At 49.1% G+C, this 22,639-nt stretch overlaps 1 protein-coding gene across 3 annotated transcripts in view; it reads right to left on the minus strand.

Moving 5' to 3' along the window:
• Nucleotides 1–1,064: 1,064 nt before the first annotated feature.
• The window catches only part of LOC112117457 (zinc finger protein 777-like), a 22,278-nt gene continuing 703 nt past the window's right edge, over nucleotides 1,065–22,639 (minus strand). The window contains exons 2-8 of one of the 3 annotated variants that reach the window (XM_029913071.1): nucleotides 18,572–18,973; nucleotides 15,810–15,936; nucleotides 14,706–14,819; nucleotides 14,403–14,516; nucleotides 14,019–14,117; nucleotides 3,416–3,529; nucleotides 1,065–2,453 (exon numbers count right to left, since the gene is read on the minus strand). In XM_029913071.1, coding sequence (XP_029768931.1) covers nucleotides 1,342–2,453; nucleotides 3,416–3,529; nucleotides 14,019–14,117; nucleotides 14,403–14,516; nucleotides 14,706–14,819; nucleotides 15,810–15,936; nucleotides 18,572–18,973 — 2,082 coding nt within the window. In that variant the 3' untranslated portion in view covers nucleotides 1,065–1,341. Of the gene's footprint in view, nucleotides 2,454–3,415; nucleotides 3,530–6,319; nucleotides 9,477–14,018; nucleotides 14,118–14,402; nucleotides 14,517–14,705; nucleotides 14,820–15,809; nucleotides 15,937–18,571; nucleotides 18,974–22,639 lie in introns of those variants that run through there. The other 2 variants (XM_029913073.1, XM_029913072.1) reach the window with 2 other exon arrangements.

Genomic DNA, 22,639 nt, shown 5'->3' on the forward strand with positions numbered 1-22,639 from the left:
GCTGCACAAGGAAGCCAGCTCCTGGCTCTACCTCAGTTAACAAGGAGCCAGAGGAAGGGCTGAGAGGGCTTCACATCACCAACAGGCTATTTTCCAGCCTTCCCTAGCCCCTCCCAGCATGCGTTTGACAGTCCCCCAAATGTGACACTCCTGCTCTCACACTGATTTTATCCATCGACATGTGGCACACAAACATGACTCCGTTTGGGCTGGGACTGTTACCAGCTAAGTAAAATGGCACCTGGTCAGTACTGGATGGAAGACCAGACCTCCAAGGAAAGGCAGGAGGTTGCAGGCATTACAGCAACAGCATGTGTAGTTTTACTTTGGGGGCTGTATTCTGTTCTATACAGGTTCTTGCCCCACACTCCTCCCCAGAGCATTGGAGCACCTCCCGGCAGTGCATTAAACACTGTGACTAACAGCTGGGCCATTTGTTCTCTCCCCAGGTGGAGCAGTGTTTGCAGTGGAGCATCCAGGCTGGATACACACACAGCTCTGTGGTTATGTCAGAGAAGGCAAGGTCTAAAAACTGCCTCAAGCACGTCTACATGGCCCTGCAGGTCAGACGACCGGGGGGAATGCTGCAGTGTGCACTACAACGTTGCACTGCACCCGCCCTGTGTAGACCCTGCAAGTACAAACTAAAAAGGTCTTTAGTTCACATGACCAGAGGTGGACTACATTAATGTGAACTAGGTCACTTTCCGTCCGCACTCGTAGGATAATCACAGTGCGGCACTACAGTTTACAACCCCGTCGTCCAAACTGCAGAGCCTTTAGAGCAGAGGCTGGTGAGGTTTGTGATAGGCCTTAGCTCTGATGGGAGTTTATTCCATAGTCTTGGGCTTTGTCTTTAGTTTATGTAATGCTGGTGATGCAAGATGGCCACCGTGCTCCACGCCAGAGATGGCAGCATTTACCTAGAGTATTCAATGACTATGATCCATGCACTATAAAACATCGAGGGAGCCTTAAAAATCACTCTGAAATCACCAAGTGAACACCAAATACAGGGAATTCCTTTGTCATAACAATATCAAGTGTTTCAAAAGGAATGCTTTATAAATGTTACAGCACACTAGCGAACATTTCACTGCAGGTTAAGGGTCCAATACTGCTAGCCCTGGCCTACAGCTCACTGAAGGCAAGGTGAATGCAGTACCTGCAGGATCAGGCTTTCATTTCTTCTTCATTGGTTCCTTTTTCTGTGTTCGCGACGCTTTCATTGTAAAGAGATACCAGCCTGTAAGTCTCCCCCCACTGCCAACACATTCTCCATGGACTAGCCTGCTGGTTATACTCAGGCCCTCAGCGGATCCTGTTCTCCCAGGTGACATTTCAGAGTCCGCTGATGTCTAAAGTGTTCGGAGCACTCGGGGGCTCTCTCAAGTGGACCCGCCAATGCTCACGGAGGTGCTGCTTCCGTGTGAAGTTTTTGACGCACTCCGTGCACTGGTAGGGGCGCTCCCCAGTGTGAACACGCTGGTGCCCCAGGAGATGGTGCTTCTGTGAGAAGCGTTTTGGGCACTGGGTGCAGTGATACGGCTTCTCGCCCGTGTGGATCTGCTGGTGCTTCAGGAGATGGTGCGTGCGGCTGAAGCTCTTGCCGCACTCCTTGCAGTGGTAGGGCCGCTCCCCGGTGTGGATCCTGTAGTGATTGGTGAGCTTGGATTTATCCGTGAAGCTCTTCTCGCACGCTGGGCATTTATAGGGTCTCTCCCCCGTGTGGCTCATCTGGTGTCGGATGAGGTGGGAAGAGCGGCTGAAGCATTTCTCACAGTATGGACAGATAAGGGGCCCTTGGCACTTCTCGGCGTGGGTTCTCTGGTGTATGAGGAGGTTGATGTGCAGCCGAAAGCTTTTCCTGCACTCTGTGCACACGTACAACCGCTCTCCTGCCTGCAGGAGATGAGGATTGCTTAGGCTGGAGTTCGGACTGAAGCTGCTATCGCACTCCGTGCTTGGACAGCAGCTGCCTCTTGCCGGGTCAGATTGGAGACTGAGCATCTGTGCCACGCTTTGCTGACGGTCTGGCAAGCTGCCGGCTCCCTCTCCTGCCTGGACTCTCTGGTGCAGCAGGTACTGCTGCTTGTGACCGAGGCCCTTTGCACATTTCGGATAGTCGTAGGGTCCTGCTCTGGTGTGACTCCTCTGGTGAACGATAAGGCTTTTCTTTAGCCTAAAGCCTTTCCCGCACTCGGCACACTTATTAGGCCTGTCTTTGGCAGACTTTCTCTGGTGAATGGCGACTGGCTTGTTGTTGCTGAAACATCTTTCAAGCTGAGCTGGTCCTCTCCTTCCGAGGTGGTTCTTCAGTTGTGATACTGCACTGCACCAACCCTCCTCAGGACCCTGCCCAACGTCCTCCTGGGACGCTCCTGTTAACGTTCCAAGTGCTTCCAGGACGGCAGGGCATTCCTCTTGCTCAGTTTTGATCAGGATCCCATAATCTAATGGATAGGAGAGAGAGAGCTTTTATTTCAGCCTTGTTATTCATGGCTATTATTTGTTAGCTGCCTTCCCTGCATGCACCAAAGTTTTCAAAACTGGGGGCCTAAGCTCACAGCCTCTAAATCCAGTTACCCCTCTACCGAAAAGAGGCCCGGTTTTCAGAGCCATGGAGCACACGCAGGCCCAGCCCCTGGTGCTCTGCTCATGGGAAAGCCCAGCCAGAGAAGAGGTCGCAGCAGTCAAAGCAGGAGGTGATCAAGGTGGGGATAAAGGTTACAACTGCAGGGGAAGCGAAGGAGGGAGGGATTTCTGAGGTGATGTAGAGACAAAAGGAGGAGAGAAGCTGGAATTCTCAGAAGACAATGGGGAAGGGAACAAGGGGAGCACCTCCTGGCTTCCAAACTTCCCTCCCTACTGCCCTCGTTTCGGAGCCATCTGCGCCCCTAGCCTTGGCCTCCTCTCCTTCCCACAGCCAGGCCTCTCTCTTGCTTTGGACGGAGGGGTGGCGGGAGGTCCGTCATTTGCTTGTGCTGCCTCATCTACCTGCAACACTTTTCTCTCCCTCTTCTTTTTCTTCTAACCTCACCTGAGGATGTCAGCCTATTACCTTGGGTCTACAGTCAGCTGTAACCCCAATTCCCCCTCCCCCCACACACACACGTTACTGGACTCGATGCAGGAGTCGCTGGGTGGGATTCAATGGCCTGTGTTATGAGGAGGTCAAACTGGTCCCTTCTGGCTTTAAACTCTGCAGACTACAGCCTCCTTCCATCCTGTCCTCTGGGCACCAAGTCTGCAAGAGGACTCGCTTGCCTATCTGCCCCTCCAATACATGAGCCTGCCCCCCGTACCCCCATTCTCCCATAATTTCCTGGGCTGTAAATTCTCTGCTTGGGCAAGAGTCTGCCCCATCTCTGTAGGGCGCTGCCTTTCCATTCACTCACTGGCAAGCAGAGCTCACCTGGCCCGGGGTCCGTAGGCATTTCTCGCTCCTCCAAGGCTCCTGGATTCCTGACACTCGGCTTTTCCTCTTGTACAATCCAGGATAAAATGTCAGGTTGGGAAATTGCATAATCTATGGAAAGAGACATTGGGGGCTGTTATGTTTTATTGACACTGACGGAGCCGACGTCTCAAACCAAATGTTTTTGGCCAAAGGAGAATAAAACAGCTGGGAGAAGATGGATTTGTCCCATGCAAGCCTGTCAGGGGTCCCAGGACACCAGGGGACTGGACGGCTCATATACAAAACAAGCATTAAGGCCTTGTCTCCGCTACAAATTCCTAGCCAGAACAGCTGAGGCCTCCTAGCGTAGAGGCAGCTTATCCCAACAGAAGGAGTTTTTCCTGTCAGTACGGTAACATCACCTCCCCAAATGACATTACTGTGCCGATCACCTACACTGGAGGCTTTGCCAGCACAGCTGTGTCAGCTGCCGGGGGGGGGGGGGGGGGGGGGCCCCATCCATGACCACCCCAGCTACACGTACTTCCATGGCTTTCTCAGGCATACCTTCCGACAGCGCTTTGTAAGGCAGCCATCCTCCTGGCAGCCCAGGGAGCTGTTTCGAGAACGGATCGGCTCCAGGAAGAAATCAAGGCTGGCTGCTTTAAGAAAGTCCACGTGCCCCGGATGCCGGGCTCCAGAGTCAATGTGCCACCTTCTTCATCCCACCCCTCTATGCAATGGCAGCTGGGGGCCAAAGGAAGATGGGCAGCATGGCAGGACCAATAGAGACCCTTAGAGGGAATGGGAGATTTAGCATCTGACAGTTTCCTGTCAAACGGGAGGATGTGGGGAACCCAGGAGAGGCCCCAGACAGCACTACGAAAGAGACGGCAGCATCCCAGTTCCCCCAGGCTCTGTCACTGCTGCCGTCAGGGCCAGGCAGCTCCCTGAACTGGAACACAGGCATTTCAGCTTGTTCCTCACCAGGTGGGCACCCAGGAGCCTCTGACTGCAGGGTTGGCAGCAGCATCTGAGCCAGCCCTGTTACAACGCTTAGTCGTCTTCAGATGAAAGACATTTTTGGTTTGTCACTTCCTGATACAGAGAAGGGGTGGGGCCTGCAGGTGACACCGCGGACAACCAGCCACCGGCTGAAGGAAATCATTTTCAGATGGGTTTCTAGGGTATTTAATAATGTTGAAAGAACAGTTCTTCTGACCCACATCCTACTGTTGCTCCTGTCTCCCCTCCTTCCCCATCTGCGTCCATCTGTCCGAGAACACAGGGAAGGAAGAGAAATTGGCCCTTTTTAAACTGGCGTCTAAACAGGAAGCCTGGAATCGCCCTATGGGAACTGGCCACTAATCCCATTTTACCTGGTGTCTGCCTCAGCCAAGAGTCTTTGAATCTAGTCAGCTGGGCAATACTGTGATATTTCTTCTCGGCTCCTGGCTCAGATCAGTTCTGAGGCATGAATCTCAAGAGTGCCCAGAACATTTAAAATCTAGATTTCTTAGCTTCTAAACTTTGTAGAGTAACAGGACTTAGGGAAGTGAAGCATGTCTCACCTGGTATCAAACAGCAGTCCATCTTTAATATCTAAGGCAGTATTAGGGAATGGAGACTTTACATCCAATGTAATCTACTGACTTTTTTAATGCTTAGGAGGCTTAAACAGAAATCATTTTAATTAAAAAAACTCCTAATCAAAAGTTAGTTACTGTCCATCTGCTTTCTTCTACCCACCCATTTCTAAGGTGCCTAGTGTCTGCCTGTATCTGCAAAATATTTAGGAGTAGAAAGACACAGAAAGTAGACACCATATCAATCAACCAATTCACTTCTCTCTCTCACTAATGCTCTGAAATACGTGTTATAACAATGAAGAATTAAAAGATCAACACTAGAAAATACACTAGAAAGAACAATTCTGCACTGGCCTCGATGGGTAGGCTAATAAAGACTCAATAGAGTAGAGATAAAGAAGTTCTAGGACTTTACTGCTGTGCTTGTTATCTTTTTGTAGGAGATACCGTAACAGCCTAGAAGTCACCTGTGGCGACTACCATGTGTGTAAATGAAATTATAATTTGTGCAGGCTACAGAAATAATCTCAAACTAGAGAGAAGATTACTGCAGGAGGGCATGTTCCAGTTACGGGGAAATCAAACATCTGAACTTATGGGGCTGCAGTTTCTGAGCGGTAACCAAGAGTCTCTGCATCCTTTGTTTTATCCAGTTTATTTTGCATCTTTATCTTGGAAGGTCTGTGAATTCCTTGCAATCAAGTCATGGGCCATGCTGGAGTCAGTAATGAAGTGTGCATGCTCTAGGCTTATTTTACTGCCAGGAGGATGTTTGTAAAACTGCTCAGTCTGTAAAAGCAGCACTGGATCCCTAGTTATTGAGTGGCTCCTTGTTTACACGCCAAGTTTAGAAGGTTATCTCTGCTGTCTGGCATTTGCATGGGCACTGTCCTGTTCAAAGCTGGTACTGGCTATGCGCGCACACACTCAAATTCCACTGCTGTATTTTTTTAAATCAAGTCTTCCTGGTGTGAGGTGGAGATTCACTCACCTCTGACCCCTTCTCCATTGAGAGAGTGAAGCATCACAAGAATGACCCCTGGCTTTAGGTTTTGCTCTTAGCAGAATTCCATCTTTTAGAGGAGCACAGGGGGGCCTCTCATTTGAGAAAAAAGTCCAAAGACACATCATATATTCCGTAGCTGCTCAGTGGGGATGCACTGCGCAGCTCCTCCTTAGCCCGCACCCCAGGGCCACGCAGAGCTGCTTTCACAGCTAGGACTTTGTCCAGAACTCACAAGATGGACATCACAGAAAAGAAACATTCAGAACTTCGCAGCTTCAGTCGTTTGTTCAAGCTTAATTTTATTATTATTAATAATCAAGCATCTACTGCCGTCAATTTACCCGGCACTTAGAGACAGAGACAGGTTCCCTGCCCAGGAGGGCTCACAGTCTAAACAGTACAAGTTTAAAAGGGAAATAAGGGGGTTAAGTGAAGTAATTAAAAAAACAGACACTGAAGAACTGGCTAGTATACGCGTACTGGACAAAATCAGGAGTGTTCCTCCACCTACCACAGGCCCTCTGTTGCTAAATGCGAAGAGAGATTCTCCTTTTGCACATGTGGCAGGACCCTGTGTTTCTGGAAGATCTGGGCTGTAGCCCTGCTGCCCTCGGGTGGGTCAGGATGGCCATGGTGTGCAGCAATTTGGCACAGGTGAAGCCTGAGGTGCTCATGGATTAGTACACTTGGAAAAATGAATATACACACAGAGACCAACAAGAGACCTGATCACAACCCTCAGAGCCACTGGGAAATCAAAGAACTCACCAATGCTGGGAAAAATAAACTTCTCAACTAAAAATCCAACACAGTATATTAAATACGAACTCCCAGCTGCACAAGGACTAAAACAGTCATGAACTGGTTTTAAAAAAAACTCTACTCAGGTTCATTGGGTTTAAACCCAGCTTGGCTCGGGAGTGCCGATGGGCCCAAATCGGGTTAGGTAGGGAGTGGGGAAAAGGCCCTGTAAATGGCTACAGTCCCCACTCCATGCTCCCATAATGGTTACTGTCCAAATTCAGCGCCCTTCTGGAGTTTGCCTTTATTTAAATGACCGAACAAGACCTTACGGCAGGACTGTACTGAAACAAAGACCTTAGCCCAGCCCCCAAAGTCAATCACCAGCCAATCTCTCTCCTGCGAAACTGTATTAAGGCTTCTCCCTGCAGGTCCCCCTTTAGCTCTCTCTTCCTTAAAGGCCCACAGCCTTTGATGTTCCCAAATGGAGCTAATGAGACCCACCCGGGTCTGACTGCCAGACTGAGTCAGTGGAACAGCTCTGCCCCTCCCTGAGGGGCCATAGTCCTAACAACCAGACACCAGGTACAGGCCCAAACTGGAACCCAGGAGAGGACAATATAGTTTCTAACCCTGGATTAATATGATGTGACCAACTAAAACAGGTTTCAAACCACTTCAGGTGGCAGTTTTCGCCCCAGTGTAGCTGAGATCTAAACATTTAGACAATGTACCAAATAAATAAATGTTACCAAGCTGTGTGAGTTTAACAGTCCCGGAGTATGGCAAGCCCTGATTCCCAAAAATGAGAGTAAAAGAACTGAGAGGAGAATAAGAGAAGCAGATACACCATGAGCTGCACAGAAAGGAAACAAACAAAATACTGTGCAGACAGGAAAAATACTGACCAGATAATAAATAAACAGAAATATTATGATACAGCTACCAGGAAAAAGAGGGCAATCAAGACAGTAATTCACTGCAATATGAAATTCAGCAAGCGTTTGAGTGTAGTGAAAGTACTGTCTCCTGCTAACAATTTGTTTTTCTATTCAATTGCATTGTTTGTGTCTTAAACAGAGGTATAAAAGGAAACCTTGCGAATGCGCTCTCGCCTGCAGATGTACTCACGTGCGATGAGTCTTGGACCAAATTCTGATCACAACTACTGCAGCATAAGTCTGGAATTACTCCAGAGTCTTCAGTGGGTTCCCCCAGATTTACAGTGTCATTTAGAAAGAATTTGGCCCAACTGACAGCATATGAGAAGTCAGTTTCAGTGCTAGAGAAGGAGTTGGATGGATAGTTCCAGGGAACTTGGCAGCTGCAGAGCAAACTTCCTCTGTCTGCCCTGTTCATATGCCTCATCACTGCCCTACCCCTAGCAACCAACTCCCATTCCCTGGCATCTGCCCAGAGACAGTCAGCAAGGGTATCACTCAGTGCCCCGTGTGTGTGTATACTTTTAGTAACCTGTAGACCGTTTGGGGCATGTACGACATGTGACTAACTTATGGAACTGACTGCTGCAGGATATCGAGGGGAGTAGCTTGCATATTGCCAATTCCAGACAAATAGCAGACATTCCCAAGAAACATATTTAGTTATCACTTCAATTAAGTGATTCAAGTCACTTGTTTTAAAACTTGGAGCATTTCACATTAAAAGTGAGCTGCGAGATACCGCAACACACCACCACTCCAGCAAGAAGTTTGTGTGGCCCCTACCCTACAGTGTGCCTCCTTTGGCGATAAATTGTCTGCACCAATGAGCACATGGCGACAGTACAGGGCCATAGCACTGAGTGGGCCCTGGGTGAGCTAGAAGAAGATGTTGTCTAGCAAAGCGTCTCTCATGTTCTGCACGTTTAGACGATTCCTCTCGCGGGTGTGGATTTTTTGGTGCTGGAGCAGATGCTGCTTTTGCGTAAAGCTTTTTGTGCACTCAGTGCATTGGTAGGGTCTCTCCCCCGTGTGGATCCTCTGGTGTCGAATCAGATCCGAGGGGTGACTGAAGTTCTTCCCGCAGTACGTGCACATTAACGACCCTCCACTCCTTCCCGTGTGCATTCTCTGATGCGTGATGAGGCTTTTCTTCTGAGAGAAGCACTCCTGGCACTTATTACACTTATAGGGTCTCTCTCGCACGTGGCTTTTCTGGTGCTGCCTGTAAGGTGATTTGACGTTGAAGCTTTTCGTGCATTTAGTGGCACTGTACGGCTTGTCCGCTGTCTGGATTCTGGGGTGGGATTTCAGGTGGTGATTCTGTTTGAAGCTTTCCTCACACTCCACAGAGCTGTAAGTGGCCCCTCCAGTGTGGATTCTCTGGTGCATCGTCAAGTGCTGCTTGTACACAAAGCTTCTCTCACACGTTGCAGGTTCATAGCATCCCAGCTTCGTGTGACTTCTCTGGTGCATCGTGAGGCTCTTCTTCAGCCGAAAGCCTTTCCCACACTCAGCACACACGTGTGGTCTCTCACCTGGGCAGCTTCGCCGGTAAAAAGTCACAGCGTTGCTTTCCCTGAAGCTTTCTTCCCCGGGCACTGACTCTACCGGCCTGTCCTTGACATGGTTCCTTGGCTGCATTATTGAGCTGTCTGGACTATCCAAAGGCCTTCCCTCCCTGGGAGTCCGGAACACAGTTTCTTCAGACAGTCCAGAGAATGTCCTTCGCAGCTGCAAGTGTTTGAGACGTTCCCCATGCTCCAGCAGCTCAGTTTGGAACATGATTCCATTATCTGCTGGAATAAAACAAAAATAAAATACAGAAAATTTTATTGTGTCTGCTTGGGAATAAAGGAAACCTGTTAATCATTCCCACGTCATTACACAAGCCCGTTACGGTCGGTTCTCCCAAGCAAACGAGCTAGAACAGTCCTGTGCAATGGTTTGTGTTTGGAGGAGGACAGGGGGAAAAGACAGATTCCAGCAGCGCTGAGCATCCGGCTCCCCTTGGAGACAACAAGCTCAACAGCAGTTTGATTTCCTGTTTCATGCCTGGGAACACCAGACTGTTACCAAGGCCACTGGAGAATCGGGGCGAAGCAGCTACATTTCCCCTCTCAATCTAAGCTTTCATGTCTAAAGAGACAATGCATGTCACCGGCTGTAATTCCCCCCCAGTGCAGAAGACTCGCCCAACGCACTTAAAGCCTTCACACAGCACTTAAACTGCGTAAAGCCACAATACAAATGGCATCAGGAGTTTCCATCGTCACTGACTCTCGGCTGCTCCGCATCAGCTGTGCTTAGTTTACAAATCAAACAGTGCATCCTCTGGCTACCAGCTCTGCAAACTCAGCCTGGGATCTGAGAGGCAAGCCGGGTTCTTCCTTATAGCACATCACCCCGAATCCCAAAGATTCGGCAGGCCGGCTCAGGTCTTTAGGGACGCCTTTACAACCTCCCTCGCCTTCAGTGGGCGTGCACAGGCGTAGCGGACTATCCCTGTCACTGGAACCTAACGAACAAGTCTGTTGATGATGCACGAGGAATCCAGCTCACTCCCTTTTAGGCTTTGAGTTATAAGAACTTATTTTAGTCTCTCATGCCAGCAGACGTGAATGAGTAGACCTAAGAGCTGGCTGAGTAAGACGGGGTCATGTTCACACACAGCGACAGAGTAGGTCTGGGCTTTAAGAGATGCTGGGAGCCCTTCTGCACCGGGTGAATTTCACCCTTTGGGAAGTGGTGTCAAGGGTTTTGCTGGCCACACTGGATATAGATTTAAACGAGTTTTTTAAAATATCCTCCTAACATTGTCCCGGCTGTTGCTGAACTCCTCACTCTGGCCTGCAGCCCAGGGTCACTGTTCCCTGGCTCCTATATATGGCAGAGGACTCTGTCTGTGGTGCCTTTTCACGGCAACGCAGACCACAGTTCTGCCAAAAGCTCTTCCTACGACCTTGGGGCCAGAGAATCCAACCTCTCTTCCTCCGCCTCGGGGACAGCAGCTGTCGCCCGCGTCAACCGAGTTACAGTAGCATCTAAACAAGAGACTTTATACAAACCGGAGAGAAGTAGAAACAGAGAACAGCACTTAAACTTCACCTCGTCTAGCGGCGACTGTGGCTACCCGCACTAGAGCAGGCTCGGAGACTTCGATAGAAAAGGGGGGAAATCGGTAGCTGTGGCTTTCCATGATAAAGCTCTCTCATAGCCTTGTCAGTCAGCACTGCTCGTCCTTACAGCCACTGTCTGTCCAGCGGGCTCTCAAAAACATGCCCCTTGCCTCTGTTCTCTCCCTCAGGTTCGGTGCTCCCTGGAGGAGGCCCTCCGTCCATCCTCACAACTCCCCGGCAGGGAGCCAGTCAAACCCTCTTTAGAAGCCTCGGTTTGGGTTATTGTAGGTGTTGAGACCTCATGAACATGAGACGTTCTCCACGTCACCACCACCGTCCCACAGCCATCGCCACATTACAGCATCTTTCACTAAGCTTCCTTTGCTCAAACTGTCTGTGCTGCTGCTTCCTTCCCTATACAAATGGGTCAGCATCTTTCATTCTTCAAAGGGAGTGGGCTCATTTCCAATGGCTCTTTGGATCCTGGGCACGCACCTTCCCCTTTGCTCCCTTGGGAGTATCTGCGCAGATGTCCTTCTTAGAAGAAGAAACATGAGCAGGCTAATTGTTTCCCATTCTTGGGCAGGACGACCACTGTCTGTGCACACGGATCCCGTCACGATGGGTCAGACCACACAGAAGGTTTCATCGTCAGGACATTTGCCACAGTTCTCCAGTCACCTCTCATCTCCAAGCTGGCTTCACAATCTTCCCAGAACCCTGACAGGCTAATCCTCCAGAGAGACCAGGCCATGCCATCTGGCCATTCCAATCTGAGCATTTCATTCCAACGGGCTTGGCTATGAACCTGTGATACGGACCACAACCCAGCCAAAGGGCAGTGCATGAAGAGCATCGATAAATAACAGCTATCGAGTCAGGGGGAGGAGTCCGACAGGGCAAAGCAGGGATCAGGCTTATTTTAGGTCTTTACTAATGACTGGGAGGAGGAGTAAATAGCGTATTAATGGGATTGACAAAGGTTACTAAACTGGGCAGGTTACAACATCAAGAGGAACGACCAGGAGAAGATAACAAGGTGGGTAAGAGAACAAAAGGAAATTCAACCTGGAAAACACAATTAGCACATTGAGGGGGAAACAACCTGGGAAAACGCGTACTCAGAAAGTGGGAGGAACCTCAAAAACAGGAAGTGACCCATGGGGTGGGAACAGACTGTTCATTAGTTAAGAGCTTTTACGACAACGATGGTGACGAAAAGAGCCAATGCAGTTCGGGGCAGCACAGAGACATCTCCCCACTGGGCAGAGGGCATCGTCCCTCTCTATATCGCTGTTGTGAGACTGTACTAGGGTTGCCAACTTTCTAATCAACAAAACCGAACACCCCTGCCCCGCCCCTTCTCCGAGGGCCTGCCCCTGCCCCACCCCTTTTAAGAGGCCCTGCCCACCACTCACTCCATTCCCCCTCCCGCCGTCGCTTGTTCTCCCTCACCCTCACTCACTTTCACTGGGCTGAGGGTTGGGGTGCAGGATGGGGTGAGGCCAGAAATGAGTGGTTCAGGGTGCAGGAGGGGGATCTGGGCTGGGTCAGTGGGTTGGGGTGCAGGAGGGGGTCAATAAAAGCTATTACCTCACCCACCTTGTCTCTCTAATACCCTGGGACCAACATGACTACAACACCACTACATTCAGGGTTACTTCCTTAGTGTCTCTGGTACTATTCAGCCTCTACACACAGCTACTAGAAAAACTGGTGCAGGAGTGGGTGTGGGGTGCATGCTCCGGGAGGGGGCTCGGGGCTGGGGCAGGGGTGTGGGTTCTGAAAGGGAGTTAGAGTGCAGGAGGGGGATCGGGGCATGGGCTCCAGCTGGGCGGTGCTTACCTCAGACAGCTCCCAGTCTGCAGCGCAGCAGGGCTAAGGCAGGCTCCCTGCCTGCCCTGGCTCTGCTCAGTTCCCAGAAGCGACCAGCATGTCCGGCCTCCTAGGTGGAGGAACCAGGGGGGCTCTGCACACCTCCCGCGCCCGCAAGCACTGTCCCCACAGCTCCCATTGGCCGTGGTTCACAGCCAATGGGAGCTGCGCAGCTGGTGCTGGGGGCGGGGACAGCGCACAGAGCTTCCCTGATTGCCCCTCCGCCTAAGGGCTGCAGGGACATGGCGGACGGTTCCGGGAGCTGTGCGGAGCCAGGGCACAGGGGGCCTGCCTTAGCCCTGCTGCGCTGCCAACCGGACTTTTAACGGCCCCATCAGCGGTGCTGACTGGAGCTGCCAGGAACCCTTTTCAACCGGGCGTTCCGGTCAAAAACCGGACGCCTGACAACCCAAGACTGTACCTGGAATCCAACTTTCACTTCTAAACACATCGGTGCCAGCATTAGTGAGCAGGTGGGAGGAATTATGGGAAGAGTAACCAAGGCAATCCGGTCTGTCGGGGCTGATTTATGAGCAAAGACCGAAAGCTTTAATGGCCCAGTCCTCAGGCCTGGCATCTGGAGTTCGGAGCCTTCTGGAGCTGTGCAGAGCACCTGAGCCCCAACCACACCTTTGTGATTCCCCATCCCCTCCTCAGGGAGGGGCACCCAACCCCTTCTCAGGGCTGGAGTCAGCAACTCCGCTCCATCTGGGTGCCTGGGGGTGATAGCAGGGAGGCAGTGAGCATGGGCAGGGCTTATGAGACCCCATGCAGGGGGCAGGCTCCTCACTGGTGGCCCAACAGACTGAATGGGCCATACTCCTGGTTGGCAGCCCCAGGACGGAACCGTCAGCTAGGAGCTGACCATGGGGCCCAGCATCCCCACAAAGTGATCAGGGAGCTGCCCCTCCCAGCCAATGTACTCGCCTTGTCTTATTTCAGCTTCGGGACCCTCCCTGGTCGTCCTTTGTCTCCCCCACAAGGTGGTCGCTGCCATAGCATCTGCTGCCCCAGGAGGGAGAGAGGGAGACCAGGAGCCATGTGTCTGTTTTATTTTGGGGGTGGGTTACTCCATTGCTTAAGCTGCCACATGTTCCTGGTACTTTCCCTCCGTTAGGGGGAAATTCTGTACTCAACGCTGGCCTTAAACCCTTCCTTCCCCCTCCCCTTGTCCTCAGACTGGCTCTGGACCCTTGTCCCCCGCACGAGCCTGCAAGAACACTCCCAGCTCCACCCCGCTTCCTCCCCCTCCACATATACCTCCCCCCCGGGGAAGTCTCTGTATGGTGCCAGCTCTCCACTCTACCTCAGGCTGCACAGTATTTTGGGAGACCGCTGATAACTCACCAGTGCTGGGCTCTGAGAATATGTCCACTTCCTCCGAGGGCCCCTGCTCCTCCTCTCGCTTTACCCGGGACACACAGCTTGGCTCGGAAAACGCACACTCTATTAATGGAAAGAGAAAACAGGCGGCAAGTTGACTCTCTTCTGTGAATCCCCTTTGCCCCCATCGCAGCATCCTTCTGTCCTCCCCTTGCAACCGCCAGCAGGTTCACTCCAAGCTGTATGGCTTTTACACAGGACTTCTCTTCCCGCGTCTTCTGCTCCCTCTGCCCCTTTTCATAAGAGCTTTCCCCAGCTCTCGAAAGCAGGGGCCTCTCTCCTACCTCACTCCACGCATTCTGTGACAAGATAGCTACAAGGACACTGCTGTTTCAGCACAGCACTCACCGACTGGGGGTTCAGCCGGGATCTCTCTTTCCTCCGAGTTCTCCTGTCCCTTGGTGCACGGCTCTTCCTCGCCTTCACTCTGGCAGGTCGCGTCCGGTGTATACACCAGTGATTCTGTGCATGGGAAAGAGAAATCCCATTATGTTGTTCTAACATCTCTACACTGTAGCTGCTAACGAGTCACTCAGCCGGAGCTGAAAAACTGCATCTATAGCAGTTCACAAACACCTTTGTTTCCTGCTTAGATACGATGGAGAGGACACCACGGAAAGCCCTAAAATAAGGAAAAGATGACGAGTTTACCTGTGCTGGGCTCTGCAGGAATTTCGCTCTCCTCTACGTCTCCCTCCTCCCCCTCGCAGGGCGCTTCCCCTCGTTCAATCCGCGCCAGAAGGTCAGGTTTGGAGAGTGCATAGTCTATTGATGGAAAAACAGATCAGCGTTCCCTGGCTCCATGTGGCATTGAGCACTACGAGATTTTAGGCACCCCGTCACTGCTCGAAGTGGTGCGTAATGGGAACAAAGCTCCTAGAGAAACAAATGTCTGGTGAGGGAGGAGCAGGGCTGCCTGCTGGAGGTTCAGGGTTCTCCATGCAGAGAGAGATCGTTATCTTTCAGGCACTAAGTACTAAGCTACTTCCCTAGTTATTAACCTGCAGTCAGGCCAGAGACCCATCCAGGCCAGAGCCTGTCTAGGGGGTAAGCGATGGTTATTTTGTGTCCACAGTTCCTGAGACCAGAATGAGAACCTGCTTGGTTTATTAGTCTCCTACATTAGACCTAAAGGGTGGATTACAAGCACCAGATCCCACCACAAGCTGATTGTCCATCGATCCCTCCACTTTGTTGAGTTTTTCCCCATCTGGCCCCTTGTCTCTCCTGCCCACTGTCTTTAATCCAACCTGTTCCCACCAAAGCTTGTGAGGTTTCCAGCAGCCCAGGTGTCTCCAACACACAGTTCAGCCACAGGCCATCAAGTCAATGCCTCCATAATCCACGGTGCTTGTGTACTACACCAACAGCACATGCGGTCATGCCTCCCTCTAGCTACAATGTTTCCTCTGTGCATTTCCCACCGAACAATTCTCTGCCCCTGGTGTTCTTCCTCTGTTACCCTGTTCAGTAGGAGATTTTCATCGGCACCACACATGGAACAAAGCAGGTTTCTGGATGCGTACTTCCAAGTAATGCAACCATTATCCACAGCCAGAAGGCTCTGGAGATGGAGGGACCAGGTCATCCCTGCATACCTTTCATTCTAAACCGGCATCAATAACAGTGAAAAATGTGTTGACCCATCACGAAGATTCTATGTCCAGTGCAAATCCATTAGCCCAGTGCTGGAGCTGGCCCATGACTATCTGAGATTGCAGAACATCTACTAAACGAGTGAGAACCAATATTTACCCAGCGAGATCAGAGACTCATAGTTCCCCTTCATCACGTTCTTGTAAAGCTCTTTCTGCCATTCGTCTAAGTTCTGCCATTCTTGCTCAGAGAAGTAAACAGAGTCGTTTTCAAATGCCACCGGGACCTGTAATCACAGAAGTTACAGATTCATTCAGCACCTTGTATGGCACCCCAGTGCCATAAAGTCAACTGCCTCTTTCATCTTCTTTAGCCTTTAAGAGACGGGGGTGAGGGGGACGACACACAAGAACATTTCTCATTATTATAATTTATTTTTACAGCTTCCATAAGAGTTCCAGGTACTGTACAGAAACCCACAATGCTTCCCCTCCAAATGCCCAAAATTCAGACACAAACATGAGGAGAGGAACAAAAGGGAGGGGAATGACCACACTCTCTAGAAGAGCATCATTTGTGTTACTTACTGGGAAGCCCACTGTGAATGCCAAAGCACTGGTACCCTCATTCCCATTGAGCAGTATCTTAGAGCGTGTCTACATGGGGAAGAATTTCAGAAGAGCTAGTGCAGAACAGCTATTCCACACTAAGTGTGCCTTTGTGTAGTGTAGGTTAATCCATTTTGGAAGTGGATTAACCTAAACAGCAAGAAGGCAGTCTTAGTGCCGAGTAAGAGCGTCCACATGGGGTACTCTGCTTTTTAGACACACCATATGGCCGAGTATTGTCGCCGGAGGTGCCTGATACCAAGTGGAAGTAAGACTGTGGCGAGCGCCTTCCACTTCCGTCATGCACAAACGAGCAGAGAGCTGAACGTAGTTCTCAATGGTCCGCGAATAAAGCACGATTCACACCCGGTCCTTCTAGGCGTCACGTTGGAGAGAACTCTCACATTTTGTGACCATCTGACAAAGACAGCAAGTAAGGTCAAAACACACAACAACCTGCTTGGAAAACTGGCCGGGACGCCATGGGGCGCCAAGGCCCAACTGTTACACACTTCAGCCTTGGCACTCTGTGACTCAGCAGTGGAGTGCTGCGCTCCAGCCTGGGCTTGCTCATCTCACACAAAGGTGATCGACGTACAATGTAATTCTGCCATGCGTATTATTTCAGGCACGCTTAAATCTACTCCTCTACCATGGTTACTGGATCTCTGCAATATTGCTCCACCCAGCATTCGCAGAGAGGAAAGGGTAGCAAAGCTCGTGATGAAACTATGTAATATGCCACATCTACCATTAATTAAAGCCTTGTTTAATCCACCACATGGTCGTCTGCCCTCACGGCGCCCTTTGTGGATAAGTTTCCCAGGTGAGGGATTTATGGTAGAGGATGTGTGGTGAGCTTCATGATCCGCAGAGAAAGTGACAAATAATTATCTTGTCTCAGACCCCACTCAACATCAACCTGGGCTTGATTTACTGCGAAGGCAATGGAGCCTTCTGAACCGGTTTCATACTGGACACGGACTTTGTGCTGCAGCGGAATTTCGGTGGCATTTTAGAGACAGTCCATTAGGTTGATGTGGGCAGCCACAAACCATGGCACACATTGTTGAGGACAGCAAAATGACTCAACTTCCCGGCGGCTTTCATGCCTTGAACATCATTGATAAGAACGCCGTGGCTTGGCTTGACCAGATTGCATGCGCCAAATAAATACACACCACAACTATTTTCCAGTAACTTCCCCATGCCGACAAGCCCTTACTTCAAGAGTCGTTCCAGTGACTTCAGTGGGACTAGTGGTGGATGAAGATACTGCTCAGAGTGAGTAATGGTTTGTGCATCTGCTCCTTTGTGATCAGATACAATACAGCGTTCATTTAGCTGATGGATTTCGTTTTATTTATGACACTTCACAGCAGTCAAGATTTTGTAAAGAGTAATGAAAAGGTAATAATCCGAGCTACCCCTGCAGAGCCCTGTTCAATATCTAATGAGAAGGGGAGAGAGGCTGACACCTACGAGTGAAGTATCAGAGGGGAGCCGTGTTAGTCTGGATCTGTAAAAAGCAACAGAGGGTCCTGTGGCACCTTTAAGACTAACAGATGTATTGGAGCATAAGCTTTCGTGGATGAATACCCACTTTGTCATCTGACGCATGTGTCTGACGAAGTGGGCATTCACCCACGAAAGCTGATGCTCCAATACATCTGTTAGTCTTAAAGGTGCCACAGGACCCTCTGTTGCTACCTACGAGTGAGTTAAAATAAACAGCACAAACCTCAATAACAATTTATAAATTGAATAAAGCTTCCAAATTCCTTGACGCAAACTATTTGGCCTATAGACTGCACAGATTGTTCAGGCCATACTTGCAGAGCTCTAGCCAACTTACCTCAAATGTATTTGGTTTGTAGAATTTACAAAATTCCACTGGCTACTGCTGTAGAGTTTATAAACGTGGCAAGATCAAAAAGATTATAAAGTCCACAGACACAACACAGTGCTTTCGGATTCACTCAGGTTTCTACCATTATATAACATATTGCACTAGATCTCACAGAGGAAAACGAACAGATATGGAGTTTCTACACCAAGTTGTGTGAGAAGTCAACTTACAAAAATAAAGACTCTTTGAAGAGTGAAACCTTTTGAAAATGTTCCTCTCTCAAAAATAATGGGCCCATTTAACACTAGACTTTCCCAGAAAATCCCTTCACTGCCAACAGGCCACGTATACAAAATTACAGGCATAAAGGCGTTTGGGAATGTTAGAGTCAGGGCGGTAATAATCAGAGAGATAATGAAAACTGTTTTACTACAGTTCTTGAATATTATTAGCTACATCGTTACCTTGGGGATTTCCCCCTTCGTGCCTGGGGGGAGTCTCAGGATCCAGAAGTTCCTGTTCTTCAGCAGGTTCTCCATGTTCTCCAGCCTCCTCTGCAGCAGCCCGTACTCCTGGATCAGAGTTCCCAGCGCCGCCCACTTACTCTCCATTTGGTTCCCAAAATCCACTACCGTTTTCTCACAGTCAAAATATTTCTTTTCTGTTGTCACTGTTCTACGCTCCAGGTTCAGTAACCGCGTGGCATGAGAATCCACCTTCTTTTCCACTGCTTGAATTGCAGCTAGAACAGTCCACAGCGAAATCTCTGCAGAGTTTGGCTTTGTCTCTTTAGCAGAAGTTTGTTGAGGAACAGTAGAGGGCTGGAAAGGTGTCCACTGCTGGGACTCCATCTCCCACTCCTGATCCTATTCACAAGAAGAGAAACTGAGATCAAGTTGGGGTCCCCTCACCATCTGTCACACCCAGCTACAAAGAGAAAGTGCAAGAACTGCTCACCCTAGGCTACTCAGCACTTCCTATGTCTGGATGTTTATTTTTATCGGGTCACACTCCAGATGTGACCATAAAAAGCAGGTTCACACTATTATACAACTAATTTGCTAGTTTTATAACTGACCGTTTAGACTGCATCGGGCTGACGCTTGATAGCTGCATTGCACAGACAATGACCATGTTTTACTAATATTTGAACCTGATCCTCATGTTCAGTAATGTCCCGTTACACCATTAGGGAAGCATCAAGGGGCCTCATGTGTTAACGAGGATCAGGGTTTTTTAATCAGCTTTGCACAATTTTCACTTCCAAGATGGCTCTGAAGCCGTTTCAGGCACTTTTTCTCCCCTCCTTTGCCTCGGTAACGGCTTCTTTTCCTAACCCAGTATTTTTCCTGTGCTGGTGACTTGTGCTTTATATTTCAAGATATTCAGTTTATGTTGGTTTGTAATGCACCTGACGCACATATCCAGCAACTCTTTCTCTGGCAAGAGTCAATAACATGCAACTACAAAACGTTACCCCTGATGCTGTCGCATAACTCAGGCCTAATGTCACACCAGTGAAAGGGAGAGTTCTTTGTGTGTGTATTCACATTGCAAAAAGAAACCCCTGGTATTAAACTCTGACATTTCCGCAGCGTCTTTCATCAGAAGAATCAGACCTCAAAGCACTTTTCGGGCTATTCAACCACTGTAGTAATTTGGAGACAAAATGCAGAGTAAGCACTGCAGTTAGCAGATAAATTCTGCTCTCAGTTACACCAATATGAAAGTAGAGTAACTCCACAGAAGTCAATGGAGTTACTCTGAATTGGCACCAGGATAAATGAGAGAAGAAATTATCTCCTGTTTGCAGAACCGTGCTTGGTGTTAGTGACAACACTGAGCACTGGAACTTAGCTCCTTTTCCAGGCAGGCCACGTCTACACCACACAATTAAATCCACCTAAGTTCGGGCTTGTCTCCACTACCGGGAGATCAACGCTCAGAGATGGATTTAGCAGGCCTAGTGAAGACCTGCTAAATCGATGGCAGAGCGCTCTCCAGCTGACCCTGGTACTCCAGCTCTCTGAGAAGAGTAAGGGAAGTTGACCGGAGAACGTCTCCCGTCAACACAGCGCAGTGAAGACATCGGGGTAAGTCGACTCCAGCTACGTTATTCACATAGCAGCTGGAGTAGCGTAACTTAGGTCGACTGACCCCCTTAGTGAAGACAAGCCCTTAGGTAGACTTACAGCAACTACAGTAATCACTGCCGTTTTTCACGTCCACGCTACCCTCCTTCTGTCAGTGGTGCATGTCCTCACCAGGAGAACTTGCACTGACGTAAGAGGGGCAGTCTGGGGGGCTGAGAGCCCAGATGCCACCCAGGCTCTCAGCTCCCAGCAGAGGGAGCTCCATGCGGAGTGGGGAGATGAGAACCCAGGCGGCAGCCAGGCTCCAGCTGGGAGCTCTGTGTGTAGTGGGATCAGAGAGCCCGGGTTACAGCTGGGCTCCAGCTGGAAGCTCTGTGCGGAGCCCACAGCCCGGTCTCTCAGCGCAGGGCAGTGAGGCTCCAGCTGTCAGCACTTCTGGGTCTCACAGCTGGAAAAAACACTTCCCCCTCCCCTCCACCCCCAAGCTCAATTTCGAAACGGGGACTCTACCAGCAGTGAAACTGCCATTCTTGTCCATTTCACAACTCCAGCGGTCAGCCACCCTGACAGCCAACAGGCGATGAAAGTAAGGCAGTGTCTATACAGACATTGTGTCACCCAAACTATGCCGACCTCAGCCTTATGCCTCTCGTTCAGGTGGATTTACTAGGTCGGAGTAATAGGTGAGTTACAGCCGCGGGAGGAACACTATAGCATGTACGCTTACATAGTTAGGTTGACGTAAGCTGACCTAACATTGTAGTGTGGATATGCCCTCACATCACATACCCCCAAATTAATTTTAATAGGTGTCCTAACAAATGGGAGAAATCTATAGCCATACTAGAAAATTACTGTTCTACTCAATTTCTTTTGGTAAGAAAACAAAACTAAAGTAAATTCAGCCTGCTTTTCACAAACATTTGTACGGTATATAGGCATAGCACAGTATTAGCTATGAGCATGTGTTTAATTCTGTGTCTATTGCCCCCTAATTCTTTCCCTTGAAAGGAATGTTCACTCATAAAAAAAAAATTGAGCTTAAGTACATCAGAAGCAGGAAGCCTGCTAAACAATCAGTGGGGCCACACTAGACGATTGAAGAGGAGCACTCAAGGAAAACAAGGCCATTACAGAGAGGCTAAATGAATTTTTTGCATCAGTCTTCACTGCAGAGGATGTGAGGGAGATTCCCACACCTGAACCACTCTTTTTAGGTGACAAATCTGAGCTGTCAGTAGAAGAGATTTTGGAACAAAACTGATAAATTAAACAGTAATAAGTCACCAGGACCAGATGGTATTCATCTGAGAGTTTTGAAGGACATCAAATATGAAATTTCAGAATTATTAACTGTGATATGTAACCTATTGTTTAAATCATCTTCTGTACCAGATGACTGGAGGATAGCTAATGTGACGCCAATTTTAAAAAAAGGCTCCAGTGGCGATCCCGGCAATTACAGACCAGTAAGCCTAACTTCAGTACCAGGCAGACTGGTTGAAACTATAGTGTGAATTGTTGGGGAAGAGTCAAAATAGCTTTTGTAAAAGAAAATCATGCCTCACCAAGCTATCAGAATTCTTTGAGTGGGTCAACAGACATGTGGACAAGGGTGATCTACTGGATATAGTGTACTTGGAATTTCAGAAAGCCTTTGACGAGGTCCCTCACCAAAAACTCTTATGCAAAATAGGCAGTCATGGGATTAGAGGGAAGGTCCTCTCATGGATCAGTAACTGGTTAAAAGACAGGAAACAAAGGGTAGAAATAAATGGTCAGTTTTCAAAGCGAAGAAATGTAAATAGCAGGGTCCAAGGATCTGTACTGGGACCAGTGCTGTTCAACATATTCATTAATGATCTGGAAAAAGGGGTAAACAGTGAGTGGCAAAGTTTGCAGATAATACAAAATTACTCAAGAGAGTTAAGTCCAAAACTGACTGTGAAGAGTTACAAAAGGACCTCACAAAACTGGGTGACTGGGCAACAAAATGGCAGATGAAATTCAAGGTTGATAAATGCAAAGTAATGTACATTGGAAGACATAATCCCAACTATACATATAAAATGATGGGGTCTAAAATTAGCTGAAATCACTCAAGAAAGAGATCTTGGAGCATTGTGGATAGTTCTCGAAAACATCTGCTCAACATGCAGTGTCAGTCAAAAAAGCTAACAGAATGTTAGGAACCATTAGGAAAGGGATAGATAATAAAACAGAAAATATCATAATGCCATTATATACATTGATTACACCCACATCTTGAATACAGGGTGCAGTTCTGGTTACCCCATCTCAGAAAAGATACATTAGAATAGGAAAATGTATAGCGAAGGGAAACAAAAATGACTAGGGGTATGGAACAGCTTCCATATGAGGAGAGATTAAAAAGACTGGGGCTGTTCAGTTTAGAAACAAGACAACTAAGGGGGGATA

Source organism: Terrapene carolina, unplaced genomic scaffold (assembly GCF_002925995.2).
Source record: "Terrapene carolina triunguis isolate 2854851 unplaced genomic scaffold, T_m_triunguis-2.0 Scaffold443, whole genome shotgun sequence".
NCBI lineage: Eukaryota > Metazoa > Chordata > Testudines > Emydidae > Terrapene > Terrapene triunguis.